This window comes from Sturnira hondurensis, unplaced genomic scaffold, assembly GCF_014824575.4.
Source record: "Sturnira hondurensis isolate 20B ecotype Veracruz unplaced genomic scaffold, ASM1482457v3 Scaffold0005329, whole genome shotgun sequence".
NCBI classification, from domain to species: Eukaryota; Metazoa; Chordata; class Mammalia; order Chiroptera; family Phyllostomidae; genus Sturnira; species Sturnira hondurensis.
In genome coordinates, this window is record NW_028077960.1 from 7,375,074 (window position 1) to 7,393,691 (window position 18,618).

Consider the following 18,618-nt stretch of genomic DNA (forward strand, 5'->3'; position numbering starts at 1 on the left):
CTTTAATTTGTGCCCATAAGTTACTCTACTCACTTAGGTTTGTGGCTCATTCAGGTTTAAGCTAGTAAAATCATAGTCATATCATATTCTTTAAAAAGCAAGGTCACAATCTATGGACATATTATATGGTCAACTTGTCTGCCCCACCACATTTGGACTAGATTGTGGAGTTGGTTTTTTAATGGTGAACTTCATGTAAAATTCACCTAAAGCTAAAATAGTTAACAAATATGTACCTAAGCATTAGACTTCCACAGAGCTGTTTCGAGCCTGTTGACACTCCTTGATCATGTTTTATAGGTTGTGTCTCCACTGTGATTTCCTAATTAATACCCACCTTTCCATTCTAAGTACTGGCACATCAATTTAGAGCTGTATTTCTTGCCTTAAGAATTATTCTTCTATTTACCAGGTCTTCTTATTTCAGTGCATTTATTCATTCGATATTTATGGTGTTCTTGCTGTTATAGCATCTGTGATAGATGTTTAGGTGGCAAAGATGAGTTGACAGTGCTTGGGAGAGACAAGTAAACCAAAAATTTTACAAAAATGGATAAATGTTAGATGGGGACATTTGTATAAAGTAGCTAGATGATGAAAATAATTTGTTTGTTAAACCTAGGCCTTTGAAAACCACTGGGAGCAAAATTTTCCTAAGTGAATGTGGGTCATGTGGGTAGTCACATCCTAGGCTTGTAGCTTCCTTGACAAAAGTCAATCTTTACCTTTAGGACACTATAGAAACCTTTATTGTTATCTTGTTGCCCAAATACCATCTCTTTATGCCATGTTAATTGTTAACTGTCCTGTACTCATCAATGTAAAAGAAGTACTTATGTATCTCTCTGTTTTACTTTTTATCCAGTCCCAGAGATTTCCCCCTTTGCTTTGTCGTGCCCTGTTAATCTATCATCAGTGGATTTCATGTAACCCCCTTGAATCTTCTCCTTCAATCCTAATGTATAATATTAGCTGCAAAACTGCCATTCTCTGAAGCATTTTCTCAACCTATTGAGAGTTTGCTTCCCAGCAATTGTCAGTTTGGCTCAAATAAATTCACAAAAATTTCCTACAGGTTTGGACATTACTTTTTTTAAAAAAGATTTTTATTTATTTTTAGAGAGAGTAGAAAGGAGGGAGAAACAGAAGGGAGAAACATCAATGTGTGATTGCCTTTTGTGCACCCCGCACTGGGACCTGGTCTGCAACCCAGTCATGTGCCCTCCTGACTGGGAATCGAACTGGCGACCCTTTGGTTTGCAGACTGGCACTCAATCCACTGATCCACATCAGCCAGGGCAGTTTGGACATTCCTATGTCCACAGTGGGAAAACATGATCTTCCTCATCAAAATTCAAACTAAAACAACAGTTACTATTTTTAGGCTATCAGAAGGACAAATGTAAAAAAGTTTGCTAATTTACACTGTTGAGGGATTGTGGGAAAACATACTTTGTATGGGAGTGAATTTGAATTGTTACAATTTCTATAGAGGGCAAACTGGTAATATCTAAAAAATTAAAAAACTTGTATTATTAGGCCAAGAAGTTGCATTTCTAGAATTTTATTTTATAGACATACTTTATTATATTGATATACTATATAAATATAGATATAATGTAAGTATGCAGAAAAATAGCACACCCGAGGATGTTTCAATTCATCTGTATTCTCTGATTTTACTGTGTATTTCTCCATAGATTTTATACTCTTCTAAGATGTTTTATGAACTATATAGGTATAGTTTAAAAGATTTTACTTATTTATTTTTAGAGAGAGGGGAAGAGAGGGAGAGAAACATTGGCCCGCACCCCAGACATGTGCCCCAACCGGGAATCAAACCTGCAATCCCTTGGTTTGCAGGCCAGCGCTCAGTCCACTGAGCCAAACCAGCCAGGGCTGATCTATATAGTGTTTAAATATATTGCATATGGTATATACCTGTTTATGTAAATGAAATGTAAAAATATATAATTATGTACACATATGTGTATAAGTGCATAAAGAAAGACAGATATTTTTCAAGCCCCCCTCCCACGAAAACTAACATGTTATTTTGGATAAGAAAACTGAAGAAAACAGCAGTTTGGAGATTTACTCTTTTTCCTTCTTTTTTTTCTTTCATGTGCGATTCCCGGAGGTAATGCAATACCAGATCAATTTGCAGAGTGGCTGGAGCAAGCTTCCATTCCATCTCCCTGCTCCAAATATCCATTTAATATATTGTTTTTGGATAGAGGGGTGTATCAAATATTAAACTGATAAGAACAGATACTACACTTGATCTTAGCCAAAAGGCTGAGGACTGATGGAGACTTACTTCTAAAAATATATTTTTGTGAATCACTTCTCAAGCTTTTGGCTAAGATCAAGTGTAAAAATATTTTTTGGGGACTTCTGGCCAAGATAGGTAGACACACTGTGCTTCCTCACACTCCTTACCAAAGAAGGATAACAAATTAAAAAAAAAAAACAGAACTGCCAGAAAATCAAACTGTATGGAAGTCTGACAACCAAGGAGTTAAAGAAGAAACATTTATCCAGACAGGTAAAAGGGGCAGAGATGGGTAGGGGGGTGCAGAGGACTCCTGGCAAGGTGGTGGCTTGTGGACTGGGTGGGCCCACATTCAAGTGCAGATAAATTGGGAGGAACACTTGGGGAGCAAGACAGACCACGCAACCCAGATTCCAGTGTGGGGAAATAAAGCCTCAAAACCTCTGACTGAAAAAACCTGTGAGGTTTGGGGTGGCAGGAGAAACTTCCAGCCCCATAGGACAGTTCGTTGGAGAGACTCACAGGGTCTTAGAATATACACACACACACCCACCCTGGAATCAGCACCAGAGGGCACAATTTGATTGTGGGTAGTGGGGAAGTGACTGAAAGCTGGCAGAGAGCTTAACAGGCAGCATTGTTCCCTCTTGGACCTCTCACTCACACACACCATCAGCGACATGGGTTGCCATTCCCTGGTGAACACCTAAGCCTCCACCCCTCACTACGTAACAGGCATGTCAAGACAAAAAAAAAAAAAGATCTAAATGAAAGAAAAGATGAAAGCTCCAGAAAAAAAAATACAACTAAGTGACAGAGAGATAGTCAACCTATCAGATGCACAGTTCAAGACATTGGTAATCAGGAAGCTCAGAATTGGTTGAATATGGTTGCAAATTAGATGAAAAGCTGAAGGCTATGAAAAGAAAAATAAAGGAAAATGTTCAGTGAGCCAACAGTGACGGGGAAAAAATGAGGATTCAAATCAATGGTTTGGAGCAGAAAGAAGAAAGAAAGATTCAACCAGAACAGAATGAAGAAACAATAATTCAAAAAAAATGAAGAGAGGCTTAGGAACCTCCAGGACATCTTTAAATGTTCCAACATCTGAATTATAGGGGTACCAGAAGAGGAGGAGCCAGAAATTGAAAGCATATTTGAAAAAGTAGTGAAGGATAACGTCCCCCATCTAGCAAAGGAAATAGACTTCCAAGAAATCCAGGAAGCTCAGAGAGTCTCAAAGAAGTTGGACCCAAGGAGGAACACACCAAGGCACATCATAATTGCATTACCCAATATGAAAATTAAGAAGAGAATCCTAGAAGCAGCAAGAGAAAAGGAGACAGTTATCTACAACCAAGTTTCCATTAGATGATCAACTGATTTCTCAAAAGAAACCTTACAGGCAAGAAAGGACTGGAAGGAAGTATTCCAAGTCATGAAAGGCAAGGACCTACATCCAAGATTACCGTATTCAGCAAAGCTTTCATTTAGAATGGAAGGACAGATGAAGTGCTTCCCAGATAAGGCCAAGTTCAAGGAGTTCATCATCACCAAGCCCTTATTTTTTTTTTAAATTTTATTTTATTGATTATACCATTACACTTGTTCTATTCCCCTCCTTCAATCCCTTCCACCCGCACCCTCCCTCCCCCACCATTCTGCCCCCCTTAGTTTATAACCACGCGTCTCAAGTTCTTTGGATTCTATATTTCCCCCACTATTCTCGCCCTCCCCCCTATCTATTTTCTACCTACCATCTATGCTATTTTCTGTGCCTTCTCCCCCCTTCTCCCCCTCCCACCCCCCTGTTTCTAACCCTCCATGTGTTCTTCATTTCTATGGTTCCACTCCTGATCTAGCTGTTCTCTTGGTTTGCTTTTGTTTTAGGTGTGGTTGTTAATAGCTGTGTTTTTGCTGTCCTTTCACTGTTCATATTTTTCATCTTCTTTTTCTTATATAAGTCCCTTTAGCATTTCATATAATAAGGGCTTGGTGATGATGAACTCCTTGAACTTGACCTTGTCTGAGAAGCACTTTATCTGTCCTTCCATTCTAAATGAAAGTTTTGCTGGATAAAGCAATCTTGGCTGTAGGTCTTTGGATTTCATGACTTGGAATACTTCTTTCCAGCCCCTTCTTGCCTGTAAGGTCTCTTTTGAGAAATCAGCTGACAGTCTTATAGAACTCCTTTGTAGGTAACTTTCTCTTGCTGCTTTTAAGATTCTCTCATCTTTAATCTTGGGTAACTTAATTATGATGTGTCTTGGTGTGTTCCTCTTTGGATCCAATTTCTTTGGGACTCTCTGGGCTTCCTGGGCCTCCTGGAAGTCTGTTTCCTTTGCCAGATTAGGGAAGTTTTTCTTCATTATTTGTTCAAATAAGTTTTCAACTTCTTGTTCTTCCTCTTCTCCTTCCAGCACTCCCATGATTTGGATGCTGGAATGCTTATAGTTGTCCCAGAGGTTCTTAAGCCTCTCCTTATTTTATGTATGTATGTATGTATGTATTTATTTATTTATTTATTTGCATTCTTGTTTCTTCATTCCGTTCTAGTTGGATGCTTGCTTATTCCTTTTGTTCCAAAGCATTGATTTGAGTCTTGGTTTCCTCAAATCAATGAGGCAGCAAAGCATCTCTATCTATGCCTCCATCTTGGCTGAAACTCCCCTGTAACTTCTTACTGTGTGTAATCCAGGTTTCAGAACAGGATTACTGTAGGTGTGTTTATGATTTTAAGTATTGTAGCAGTGAAAGGAAAGAATAGCATTTTCTTTTAAAAAATCTATTGGAGCCCTGGCTGGCGTAGCTCAGTGGATTGAGCAGGGGCCTGTGAACCAGACGATTGCGGTTCGATTCCCAGTCAGGGCACATGCCTGGGTTGCAGGCCGGTTCCTTGAAGGCTAACTACCAGCAGGGGACGCACAAAAGGCAACCATACATTGATGTTTCTCTCCCTCTCTCCTTCCCCTCTAAAGATAAATAAACAAATAAAATATTTTTAAAAAATCCATTGGAAAAAATTTTAAATAGATTTTATTATGCTATTATATTCCCAATATTCCCCCTTTGTCCCTCTTGCCTGGTACTCCATTGATTCCAGCAAATCCTAGCCCCCCACCCTTAGTTCATTTCAGTAGGTGGGGGATATAAGTTCTTTGGCTTCTCCATTTCCTATCCTGTTCCTCACACCCCTTTGTCTATTTTGTACCTACCAATCTATGCTTCTTAATCCCTGTACCTTTCCCCCATTCTCCTCCTCCTCCTTCTCAGCTGATACCCTCCAAGTGATCTCCAGGTCTATGATTCTGTTCCTGTTCTGGTTGTTTGCTTTGTTTGTTTTCTCAGATTCAGTTGTTGATAGCTGTGAATTTGTTGCCATTTTAATGTACATAGCTTTGTCCTTCTTTTTCTTCAATAAGTACCTTCAACATTTCATATAATAGTGGCGTGGTGATGATGAACTCCTTTAGCTTTACCTTGGCTGGGAAACACTGCATCTGCCCTTCCATTCTAAATGATAGCTCTGCTGGATAGAGTAATCTAGGTTCTAGGTCCTTGCTTTTCATCACTTCGAGTACTTCTTGCCAGTCCCTTCTCACCTGCAGTTTCTTTTGAGAAATCAGCTGACAGCTTTATGGGAACTCTTTTGTAGATAACTGTCTCTTTTCTCTTGCTGCTTTTAAGATTCTCACTTTATCTTTAATCCTTTTCATTTTAATTATGGTGTGTTGGTGTGGTCCTCTTTGGGTCCAACTTGTTTGGGACTCTGTGCTTCCTGGACTTGTATGTCTATTTCCTTCATCAAATGAGGGAAGTTTTCTTTCATTATTTTCCAGATAAGCTGTCAATTTCTTGCCCTTTCTCTTCTCCTTCTGGCACCCCTATGATTCGGATGTTGGTACATTTGGAAATGCCCCAGAGGCTCCTTAGTCTATCTTTGGTCTTTTGAACTCTTTTTTATTCTTGCTTTCCTGATTGAATGCTTTTTCCTTCTTGTTTTCCAAATCCTTTTTTGAATCCTTGCTTCATCCCCTTCACTGTCAATCCCCTGTAGATTTTTCTTTGTTTCACTTAATGTAACCTTCATTTCTGCCTGGGTCTTTTTTATGCTGTTGCCATACTCAGTGAGTTCTTTGAGCATCCCGATAACTAGTGTTTTGAACTCTGCATCTGATAGGTTGGCTATCCTTTTTGTTTAGGTATTTCTCTGGAGTTTGTTTTGTTCTTTCATTTGGGCCGTAATTCTTTGTTCTATTTTGCAGCTTCCCTCTGTTTGTTTCTGTGTATTAGATGGAGCTGCTTTGACTCTCTGTCTTAGTAGCCAGGCCCATAGCAGAAAAGGCAACTGAATATTTTGTGTGGTGGAGCCTTAGGTGGTCTCCCGGGTGGGGCAAAGTAGCCTCAAAGTTTTGCTACTTTGTGGCTCTGTGTGGAGGGAGGGCTCCAACAGGGGCAATGCCTCTGCCTGGCTTCTGGAGGTTTTCCTGGGAGGAAGCTGTTTCCCAGTACTGGCCCTGTTTTCTGCTGCTTCACTTTCTCCTTGTATGCTACTTGTGCCCATCCAGCTGTTGCCTAGGTGCTGAATCCCAGAGGGAGTGAGTCTGAGTAAGTCCTAAGTCCATGTGTGCTGTTTAAGAGGAGTCTCCTGTGGATCTGGCAATTTCTTTTGCTGCCCCAACCCCTACTGGTTTCCATAGGCAGAAGTTATTGGGACTTATCTTCCTGGTGCTGGAACCCTGGGCATTGTGGTCTGGGGCTGGGATTCCTTGCTCCTGAGGTATTCCTCCTGATTTTATTCACCACATGTGAATGGGGGACTGTCCATTCTGCCACCTCTCCATGCCATTCCATGGTTCTGTACCTCTCAGCCCATATCCACATCTCTGCCCCTTCTACCCACCTGGATGAATGTGGCTTCTTTAAACCCTTGGTTGTCAGACTTCTATACAGCTCAGTTTATGATGGTTCTTAGTGATATTTGTTTTTTTGGTCTTGTTTTAATTTTTCTGTAGTGTTTACCTGTGCCCCAATCTTGACTGGAAGTTTGCAAATAGATTTTAATAGTTTAGAAAAAAGTATGATTCTATTTCTAAAGGTTCTGAAATTGAAGCTAATTCAAGAAAGATGCAATCTTTTGAACTATGATATTTACATATAGAATCTCAAATGTTTGTGAAAAGAATCTGAGGATGGAAATGGGAGTTACTCTGCAGAATAACTTTCAGGACCAGAAAAAAACTTTAAAAGCTACTTGAATATTAAGATAGGTGAACAGATTGTTCAAGTGTAACTAATTGCTTCCTGTTCATCCTCCCCCCCCCCCCTTTTAAATGAGTTCACATCTATGGTCTCAAATGATCAATGTGAGTGTTGAAAATATTAATGGAATTGATCTCAGAACCATTGTAATTTTTTATTGAGGCCAACTAGGTAAGGCTTAAGAGGGTATATAGGTGGCAAATGTTAAACTAGGTTTTGAGAGGCACATTGATTTTGTTAACTATACATCAGTGACTGATAAATTCCAGGAAAACTATAGCAGCTTTACACTGGACCATCCACAGTCAGGCTTTGAAATAAAACACCTTTTCAATTTTATCTATCACTAGCTTTTTGTTGTTGTTGTTTATTCCCCACTTTAGTTATACAAAGTTTTTCATTTTTCCCAAGTCTTTTCTGTTCCTGGGTGAGGTCTGGGCCTGGACCTAGTCTGCTATGGGTCCACTGGTACTGCCTGAGTTCTTGGCTTTGCATAGGAAATATCTCACAACACAATTCCAAGTGATTTTGAGAGTATGTTTATTAAAGCTGGGGACAGTGAAACAAAAAGAGAGCATAAGGTAGAAGAAGCAACAGGAGAGAGCAATTCAGTGAAAAGTGAAGCCTTGGAGACAGGTTCAGCGGGTAAGCATGAGAGAGGATGCTGCTTTCTGCTGCTCTCCTGGTTGCAAGTCTCATGGGGTCATTTTGAATTTAGGAAAAATAGATACAAGGTGGAGGTGTGCTCTATTGAGAGAACACTGTGGATCCTTTGTCTTGAAGCTTTTTATCTTTCTTTGGCCAGTCAGAATCCTAAGGGAGGTATCAGGTGAGGGCCTGAAGAGAATATTCATTACCTTTTTAGGTGTATCCTTTAATATGTTGATTTATCAAAACGTGTGTTTAGAGGGATCAGGGTATTTTTCTGGTTAGTTATATTTTTAAAGAACATTATTGAAGAGACACTGGGACTGAGGCTAGTCTGCCCCAGGGCAATCTGGAATGTTTAAACCATTTGTTCCTAGGTGTCCTTGGTTAGGGAGGATAAAACCTTGTGATTCATTAGGGGGCTGCAAATTGCTCACATTGTTTGCCTTGTTTAATTATTGTCTCAGTTTCTGTTATTCTATTTGTCAAAGAATTTCTCTAGCTTCTTACTATCCTGCTTCATTCTCCAACTCCATTATTTGGCTCACACTTCCATCTCAGTAGGTATTTCTTTCAAGTGCTGCCTGTAGAAGTCCCACTCTCCAAGGTTTACCTCAGAGGCCCATTAAATGCACCAAGCTAGGGTTAACTTCTCTCTTCTTTGCTCCTCTTGCGCTCCATGAGTACATGCATTAGTGAATAGAGAATGTTCTGCTTACTTAGCTGTCACTGTGTCACAAAAGTTGAAAATGGCAGTAATGACTTTGAGGCACTCCTGTTTCCATCACATTTGAAGGCTTTAAGAGCAGGCATCAAGTCATATCAACTCATATCAGGTTTTTAAATCTCTGACTTACTTCCTTCTTTATCGTGTTAAGTGCCCAATTTAATGATTGGGAAGGGCATCCCACCAGAATCCTAAAGAAATACAGCCTTTAAGTGTTGTATTTCAGTTCTAGATTATTACACAATATAGTGCATTTTATAGATCTACCTTTTATAGATATAGTTAAAGCTTTGACTTCAGAGCCATATACAGCTTTGTGTATCTAGACACATTATAAGTGATCATGTGGATATAGGCATTTTTTAGCAGATTATCAGGCGGCATTTGTTTTTCACTAGTTTTGTCACCAAACCATCTGGTCAAAGACACACATATTGCACGTTAACTTGTTTCTCAGTTTAAACTCGATCCGATTTACTTAAGTACCAGACAAGCTAAGTTTCGCCTCAGTTTTCTGGCATCGTTTAGGTGTACTTCTAGGAGTGTGTCAATTAGATAAAATGACGTTTTTTTTGAAAACATACTGTTTTCAAAAAACATACTGTTACACATACTGTTTAACAAAATGGAAGCACCTACCGTTGAGTCCTAGTCATTACAGCTGATTTTAAGTTATTTTGTTAACTTGTCCCAGTAGGTGTCAGTGTCGAGTTAAGGCAAAGTCTTCCTTCTTCCAAATGTAATTTTAATTGAAAAGATATTAAAGGTTCTGGCAACACACAGGAAAGTAGTATCATTTGTTTCTTGAGGGTTAGAGGGTTAAAGATTGTTCATTCAGGGTTCAAAAGAGACCGGGTCTCGCTATGTTGCCCAGGCTGGAGTGCAGTGGCTATTCACAGGCGCGATCCCACTACTGATCAGCACGGGAGTTTTGACCTGCTCCGTTTCCGACCTGGGCCGGTTCACCCCTCCTTAGGCAACCTGGTGGCCCCCCGCTCCCGGGAGGTCACCATATTGATGCCGAACTTAGTGCGGACACCCGATCGGCATAGCGCACTACAGCCCAGAACTCCTGGGCTCAAGCGATCCTCCAGCCTCAGCCTCCCGAGTAGCTGGGACTACAGGCGCGCGCCACCACGCCCGGCGACGGGTGAGGGCGCGAGATTGCATTAGAGGCTTAGCTCTCGTGACGTCATTCGCTGTGCCGGCCTCGAACACAACCCAAGATCTGTATTCACCTCCCTAAACGCCCCATCGCGCACGCGCCGTTTGTCAGCACTGCATTGTGGGTAGACTGTCTCCAAAATTTCAAGAACGCATGCGTGCGCCAGCTCTTTCCTTTTGCCTCGTTGCAGCAGAGAGAGCAACATGGGTCATCAGCAGCTGTACTGGAGCCACCCGAGAAAATTCGGCCAAGGTTCTCGTTCTTGGTGAGAAAGTGAATGTGGTTTTAAGGAAGGGTTTCTCCGGGGGGGGGACGTTTTCTGAAATCTAATGTAGAGGAGCTCGCAGGCGGCATGTAGTGGGAGACTGACTCAGAGCCGGGAGTGCCGCCATTACAGATCTCTAATGGGTCCGGGAAGGCCGCGGTGCGGACCGTGGACCCCAGAGTGTGGAATCCTTTCATCTCTGCGACCTGTCGTAATGCCGTCTCTTTTCTTGTAGCCGCGTCTGCTCAAACCGGCACGGCCTGATCCGGAAGTACGGCCTTAATATGTGCCGCCAGTGTTTCCGTCAGTACGCGAAGGATATAGGCTTCATTAAGGTGCGTATTCGCAGACGCCGTGGTCTTCTGTTTCTGTGGGCGGCGAAAGTGGGGGTCGCTCTTTAGTGTGAGCAGTCGACTAGCACCGTTTTCCCGTTTTAGTTAGCGGGTAGCAGGTGACACTTGAGAGTTTTGCAGTCCGGTCAATGGGAAGGGGAGGGTGACGGTTCCAACCCCTTTTTGCCAGCTCTGTTAGCTCGAGGTGCCACGTATTGTGATGGGTGAAATTCACATTTAAGAATTACTACAATGGAATTGTAGGTATAGACAGTATATGTGTGTGTTGACCACTGCCCTGAAATTCTGGATAGTGTCATACACTGGAGTGAGCTTGAGGTTTGGGGCTGGATAGACTTCGTGAAGATTCAGGCAAAGGTCAGTTCACTTAAAGCTCAGTTTCTACCTGTGGAAGAGGAATGATAGGGTATTATAAAAAATTGTTAACGTATATGCGAAGCTTTCTTACTTCCTAGTGGTTACTACGAGTTGGTTTTATTTTTTTAAATGCAAACTGATTCCTTATTGGCTCTTTGAGTTGTAATCACTGGCTTGACTCATAAATCTGTTTAGAATATTGAGTAGAGCCTATTTGTTAAAAATAGATGTCTTTGTGTTGATGTATTAATAGTAAATCGTTAATGTGAGAGCTCTGTGGCAGAGACAAAGTATCTTATGTTTAGACTTTTATCCTGGGCCAAAAACTTAACAAGTATATTCTTGATATTAATAGGGAAGTTCAGATAACTCATTGGGAGGTAGGGTATCACAGATGGTATAGTAAACTCAGGCTCATTCCCTAGTTTTGTGAGTTTAGTTTCTCAGAGGCTAAGATGAATAATAGCTCTCAGTATAGTGCCTGGCACACATTGAGTACCAAAATACCAGCTGTGTAATTACCATCTTGAGCTTTTTGTAAAGATCGTTCTACATAGTGGTGTTTCTCTAGTGGGAAATTTCTTCGAGGGAAGAAGTGACGATACCAATACTAAAATTAAGCCAAGAGTATAATTGTTGGGGTTTGTGGAGCAGCCTGTAGTAGTCATTCAGTAAATATTTTAAACTATTTACATCTTCATAGCTAGTTTGGGCAGGCTACATTTCCAATCTAAAGCTTATTTATATCAATTTTGGTGAGTAAAATGGATATATTTTTTTAAATGGGTATTTAAAGCATTTTAATTTATTCATTTCTTCTTTTTTTTTCAGTTGGACTAAGCGAACTTCTTTGGGTTATTGAAGACATCTACCTTATTGCAGAATGGCTAGCTCTTTGTACATAAAATAAAATAAAAAAATTCAATTATGAGTGTTTCAATGTGAATGGAATAGTCACATAATAATAGAACTCTCCTTTTTAAAAATCACTATTCTCAGTGGATTTATCTTTGAAATTTGTGGCTTATTTTCCCCGGTTATAAAAGTATTTATCCTTCACTCAGGTAAATGCCAGTTTTGTTTTTATACTTAAAGACACATATGCTATGTAAAATGCCTGTTGTATTTAGGAGCATCCAGCATATAACCTGAGTCAAACTGTCTCATGGGATGGGGCAGGTACAATAAAACTGTTGAAAAATGATTTTGAGAAACAGGCTATCACTAAAATCTGCTCTGGGCATTAGTTCACAGGTGGCAGTCCTGGCTTTTGGGATAATTAACACAAGAAAGCTAGTTTCTCAAATACTTATATGCAGAAGGGAGCAGTGATTGATTACATTTGCCAGATCTGTAATTCCCGAGAAAAGCAGTAACTTAGCATATGGAGGCTGAAGGTGGAGGTTGTAGACAATTAAATTGTCTATAATGGCAGTGGCAGTTGTAGAAAGCCATTTGCTGAGAAGCTATACCTATATGTAGGTTAGGAATTTATTAGGCAGAGATGTGTCCTGTCTGGGAGAACTCTTGGAGCTTTCTAGGAACAGCAAAGTTGTGGCTGGAACAGAGAAACTAAAAGTTAGGAACTAATTTGAGCTATATTTGGGGAACTTTAGAGTGCTATAAACTTTTTTAAAAGGTTTCCTAGATCTTGTGGGCAAAATAGATTTTAGTGGGACAAGGGAGGAAGCTGGGAAACAGCTATTGGAATAGTCTAGGCACGTGATCTTGGACTAGGACAAACAGGAGTAGTTGCCATGGTCATGACAATGACTTGTGAAGAGGGAGATGGGCAGGATTTGTTGAAGGATTGGATGGAGACAGGATGGCTCCAAGGGTTTCTGCACCTGAGCATCTGGAAGGCTAGAATTGCTATTGAGCTAAAACTGAAAATTAGGTTTGAGGAAGAGTAATAGTTCAGCTTATGGCATATTAAGTTTAAAAGTCTTGATTAGACATCTATGTGGAATTCTCAACTAGGTCTTTATATAAACTCTGGAATCCATGAGAACTTGGGACTGAAAATAAAACTTTGATCATCCTCAGTACAATTTAGTATCTGGCATTGGGATCTCATCCTGTGAGGGGGAGATCTAAGTCCTAAATTTTAGGGAGTATACATGAAAAAGAGGATTACTCCAAGAACAGTTGGGATTCTGCAAAGGAGGACCAAGAAGGTAGCATACTAGAAGCCAAGCAGGAAGTGGTCAACTGTGAGTCTCATAGTTTATCACTGCAGTGTCACCTGAAAGAGGGAACCAGTGGGGAGAAAAAACCCTTAAAATTTTTTTAAAATTTAAAAAACACATTGCTAATGTACCTCCTGGGTCCTTAGAAGGAGCTCATGAAAGTTAGGGATGCTGAAGCTTAAGTTGTGGTTTTTTTTTAATTTTTTATTTTTAGAGGGGAAGGGAAGGAGAAAGGGTGAGAAACATCAGTGTGTCGTTGTCTCTCGCATGTCCTCCACTGGAGACCTGGTCCTCAACCCAGGCATGTGCCCTGACTGGGAATCAAACCAGCGATTCTGGTTTGCAGGCCCATACTCAATCCACTGAGCTATATTAGCCAGGGCTGAAGCTTAAGTTTTAAGACCATATTAAATCCACCTCTGCTCCTTACCCCTGTCCCAGAAGTAGATAGTGGTAAGCTGCAGTTGCTTCTGGGGAGTGTCTAGGGAAGAGCCAGCGTTTAATCGGGGTAAGGAAGTGGAAGGAATATTGGGAGGAGAGGGTAAATTTTCTGGTATTGGAACTGGTCTTGCAAATGAGAGATGAGAAGCTGGTTAGCTGGGCAAGTGTAAAAGTTGTGAGATACTCAAGGTTTACACACGTAGTGATTTAGGTAGAGGAGTTTTGATTTGGACATGAGAGTCTTGGGTCACTTGTTCTAGCAGGCCTTGTGTAAATGCTGTAAGGAATTGTGCGGTACCTGAGGGAACGTGGGAGGGCAAATTCCTTTACACGTCCTTTGTGTGTATGTGGTGGTAGTGAGTGGGGATGCTGGTGTGGAGAGGTCTGGTGTTTCTGCTACGGGTTGAGTAACTTGCTGATAAAGACTTGTAAAATTTACATGCCAGACATGTTAAGTGCTTTGTGTGTATTAACTTTTTCAAGTTTCATAATACATTTCCATAGATATCCTTATCATGCACAAGAGGAAACAGGCTTAAGAGTTTGTTTCCCCAAAGCATCCCCAAGTTAGAAGGAAAGCAACTGTACTGGAGCTTGAATCTGTCCGACATCTTAATACCCACGACACATTGTTAGGTTAGAAGACTGCATCTCCTGTCTCTGAAGATCAACTAATACGAAGGCAGGACTTGTGATTTTCCCCCATGCTTATAACAAAGCATGAAGCCTTGTATATTAATAGTTGATCATATATGGCAGGAACTCTGGCTGGCAGAATTCCTCCCGTCTATAGATGAGAAATAAGTCGTCCCAGACACAATCTTACTGTTCTGGCAGGAAGGGTGGTGATTCCCTCTAGTGGAGAATGCCCTGAGCCTTTCTCCCAAATGGCTTTTATTGGGAATGGTATGTGGAGGTGTATACATCATACATGCATGGCTCATCGATCAATGTTAAAAGGCTAGTCACTCAAAAACAGGTATTGTCTATAGATAACAATTGAAGGAACACAGAGATCTGTCATGGGTCAGGGACTGTTAGTCATGCTGATGCCAGAGAGTCTTTAAGATGTGTTTCATGAGATAAGGAGTTTACTTCTTATGCCTTGGACTTAAACATCCTGTTTATATCACCAGGGCTCTACAAAGCAAAGCAGAGCAAGCTTGAAAGGATACAATGTATTTAGTAGCAGCCCTGGTTCCCAGGGGAACCCGAGGTGTGAAGAGTCAGGTCATGTTTGCCACCTGCGTTACCTGGTTTTCCAAGGGGATTTACTAGTCCCTGTCAGTACTTGCTCTCGTGGGGCTACAGTCTCAGAAACCACAGAGTGGTCTTCAACAATCACATAGTTGATAATAATCTTAGGCTTGGGTCCCTTAAACTATTAAGTTAGGACTGAGTGGGACCTGTTAAAGGACCTGTCCTGGCCAAGATTACATTCAGCTTACTAATGAAACCGGTTTAGATGTTTCAGTTTGTTTAAAAGAGAATCAGAGGATCACACTTAGGTGAATCAGGGATGTGGAAATGAATTTACAAGTACGTGTAAAACTGGCTTTGTCAACAGGGGAGGGGAGTCAATTATTATCTACCACACAGAATTTGAGTGTCTAAGGACAAGAATTGTTTACATACAACTTTCAAAGTTGTAAAACAGGTCAAACACAAAGATTCAGAGTCCCTACCTACCCACTCCAAGATGGTGCTAGATAAAGCCTTATTTTTGATGAAAGACACCTGGTAATCTTGGTTTATTTCTAAGTCTCACAATTTTTCTTAACAGATTTTTAGGCTTTTACCTATATTGGTTAAATTTCTGAGTGCATGATATGTGCTAGGCATTGTTACTGCTTTACTTGAATCGTTTTTTAAGTACAACTCTGTGAGGTGCAACTCCCATTTTATCCATGAGGCACTTAAGGCACAAAGAGTAAGTAACTTTCCCAAGATAGCACAGTCAGTGAAATTCAAACAAGGTAGTTGTGTGTTGAGAACCGCTAATACCATTAAACTATAAATGTCCAACAATTAGGGAAAGCTTTGGTAAATAGTAGTAGTGTACAAAATAGCTTTGAGAAATAATTTTCAAAAAAGTGGAAAATTGTGTATGTGCTACGATTTCATTGTCAACGCACAGAAACAAAAGGGCATGTGCTAGTGTGTTAGCAGGGATTGCCTTGCGGTGGTAGAATTACTGATTTCACTTGAAGTGGTCAGATAAGATTTATCTAGCGGTATGATGTGCAGTGGCTCTAAAGGTAACCCAGGTACCGATATTGCTGATCAGGCTTCTACTCTTCCCAGACAGCTCTTAGATTGCTGTATTGACAAGTATGTTCTTGGTGTTGCTATGAGTTCCTTCCACTGAGTTCCACCCATTGATATTAATTCTCTATGGTCTTGTGCAAAACAAGTCTAATCACTTTTCCATAAGAAAAAGGTTAAGTATTTAGGCACAGGGCTCTTGTGTTCTCCATAATCTTATTTCAGGCTAACCATTTCTGATTATTTCAACTGTTCCTCACAGGATGTGATTTAGAGCCATCTTTAGAGACCTCTGAATTTATTCCAGTACACCTGGATTCTTACCGTATCTGATAGAATGTTCCACAGGGCAGGCATCCAGTAAAGATTTGTTGAATGAATAAATGAGCAGATTTGGCAATGACTTAATCTGGTTGGGTATCGTTACTTCTTCACTTTTTATGGGCCTTCTTTCACCCTTACAGAAAAACCAGAGACTGGCCTTGTACAGCTACCTGCATGGCCAAAGCCCTTGAGAGTTTTCAAGCTGCCTGCTTTGCATGACTTCTGCCTAGGAGATGGTTCTTGTACAAAACCATGTTTAATAGTTGGTGCCTTAGAGATTTGGGGTTTTGGGTAGGCAGAGCAAAGCTCTTGCAGTGGTATGGTGAAGGGTGTAACAAAGTGTATTTCCTCAGTCTCCACAAGAGTTGAAGAAAGGAAAAAAAAAAAGAAGGCTGAGGTACTAGATTTTTTCAAGGGTTACTCTAGAAAATTAACTGTTCAGCCCTGGCCGTTGTGGCTTAGTGGATTGAGCACCAGCCTTCGAACCAAAGTGTTGTTGGTTTGATTTCTAGTCAGGGCACCTGCCTGGGTTGTGGGTCAGGTCCTCAGGGGGGGGCAAGTGAGAGACAACCACACATTGATGTTTCTGTCCCTCTTTTCCTCCCTTCTCCTCTGTCTAAAATAAATAATATCTTTAAAAATGTATTTTATTTTAGAAAAAGTAAAAGGTTCGGCCCTGGCTGGTGTAGCTCAGTGGATTGAGCTCGGGCCTGCGAACCACAGGATTCCCAGTCAGGGCACATGCCTGGGTTGCAGGCCAGTTCCTAGCAGGGGACTCACGAGAGGCAACCATACACTGATCGTTCTCTCCTTCTCTCCTTCCCTTCCCCTCTAAAGATAAATTTTAAAAAAAAGGTTCAGTTTGTTGATGTTACTGAATATATTTATGTGTAGGATCAAAGCTAGATAGGGCCAAAAATTTGACCAGATTATTATCTGCCCTGTCAGAACTTTAAAACAACTGAGATAGGAAGTGACAACTTAATCTAGGTGCAATCAACTTATGTTTGGTTAACTAGAAAATAAAGAAGTCAGGACTGGCTTTCTTTTTTTGTTAAATTCGGCCTATCATGCATGCCAGTGGTCACCACTCCCTTGAGCTGATTTGAGATTGGACCTTCTGCTGTAAAGAAAGAAATACTGGGTTCCCTCATAGATGTATTGGAGGCCTAGAGAACCACGATGCCCTTCCCATCCCTTCATCACCACCTCCCCACTCCATTGTTCCTCTGAGCCCCTTTATCCCCTGGATTCCTGTCTGCTTACAAAGAGATCTCTGCCTTCCTGTAAAGTCCGAGAACCACTGATTTGGGGGAAATGACTGCCATGTCTCTGGATGTGGCTGCTGTGGGTCTCAAGTGGACCCCATCCTGAGAATCCAAAGGACACATTTCAGGAAGCTGTGCTCTGGATCACAATGACTAGCATTCCGTCACTTTAGGATGTATATCATCTGGTTACTTTTTCAGACTCCTTTCCTCAGGCCCTCCATTTCTCCAGGGATGACTCCTCCTGACTAGTGTTCTTGAGGTTCTTAGCTCACTTAGCCCAGAAGGCTGCCACTCAGCTGTTCTATTATAAAACCTTTGTTGATTCTGATAAAAGAGTAACCGTAACAGCATTAACAAAGAGAAGAGTGAGTTTCCATTGACAGACTGATGAGAGTTGTTGAGGTCTGGAGGGAGGGAAGAGAGTGAAGAAGTATCTGGAGAAGGCCGCTGTTAGGAGAAAAAACATGCTTGTGTGTTGGAGTGGTTCTGGCCCCAGTACTGCAGGGTCTCGCTGATCTTTCTGAACACATTGTAGGGCCAGTCAATATGGATCCAAAGGCTGCTTCTGTAACTTCTTTTTTTTTTAGTATATTTTATTGATTGTGCTATTACAGTTGTCCCAATATTTTTCTCCCCTTTATCTCCCTCCTGCTTGCACCACCCACCCGACCCCTCCAGCCTCCCCCAACTTAGTTCATGTAAGTTGGGTTGTTCAACTTGGGTTGTTCATATAAGTTCTTTGGCTTCTACATTTCCTATACTATTCTTAACCTCCCCCAGTTTATTTTGTACCTACCATTCATGCTTCTTATTCCCTGTACCTTCCCCCCCGCACCGTTCTTGTCCCCCACCAGTAATAACCCACTATGTTATCTGCATTTCTGTGATTCTGTTCCTTTTCTAGTTGTTTGCTGCGTTTTTGTTTCTGTTTTTTAGGTTCAGTTGTTGATAGCTGTGAATTTGTGATTTTACTGTTCATAGTTTTGATCTTTTTTTAGATAAGTCCCTTTTAATATTTCATATAATAAGGGCTTGGTGATGATGAACTCCTTTAACTTGACCTTACCTGGGAAGCA

At 41.0% G+C, this 18,618-nt stretch overlaps 1 protein-coding gene and 1 non-coding gene across 2 annotated transcripts; one reads left to right on the plus strand and one right to left on the minus strand.

Annotated features, from left to right (window-relative positions):
- Nucleotides 1–2,120: 2,120 nt before the first annotated feature.
- Nucleotides 2,121–2,310, minus strand: LOC118987879 (U2 spliceosomal RNA). The gene has a single exon (XR_005066679.1). It is a non-coding gene; the product is annotated as a U2 spliceosomal RNA (small nuclear RNA).
- A 7,907-nt stretch (nt 2,311–10,217) lies between these two features.
- Nucleotides 10,218–12,032, plus strand: RPS29 (ribosomal protein S29). The gene is made up of 3 exons (XM_037047198.1): nt 10,218–10,342; nt 10,578–10,677; nt 11,884–12,032. Exons 1-3 carry the CDS (start codon nt 10,281–10,283, stop codon nt 11,890–11,892), a joined length of 171 nt encoding a protein of 56 aa, XP_036903093.1. The 5' UTR covers nt 10,218–10,280; the 3' UTR covers nt 11,893–12,032.
- Nucleotides 12,033–18,618: the final 6,586 nt, after the last annotated feature.

Excerpts from the sequence above, each read along its gene's own strand:
- RPS29 (XM_037047198.1), top strand. The coding sequence starts at position 10,281 with ATGGGTCATCAGCAGCTGTACTGGAGCCACCCGAGAAAATTCGGCCAA. Across the intron at positions 10,343-10,577 it reads GGCCAAGGTTCTCGTTCTTG|CCGCGTCTGCTCAAACCGGC; the intron begins GTGAGAAAGTGA and ends CTTTTCTTGTAG.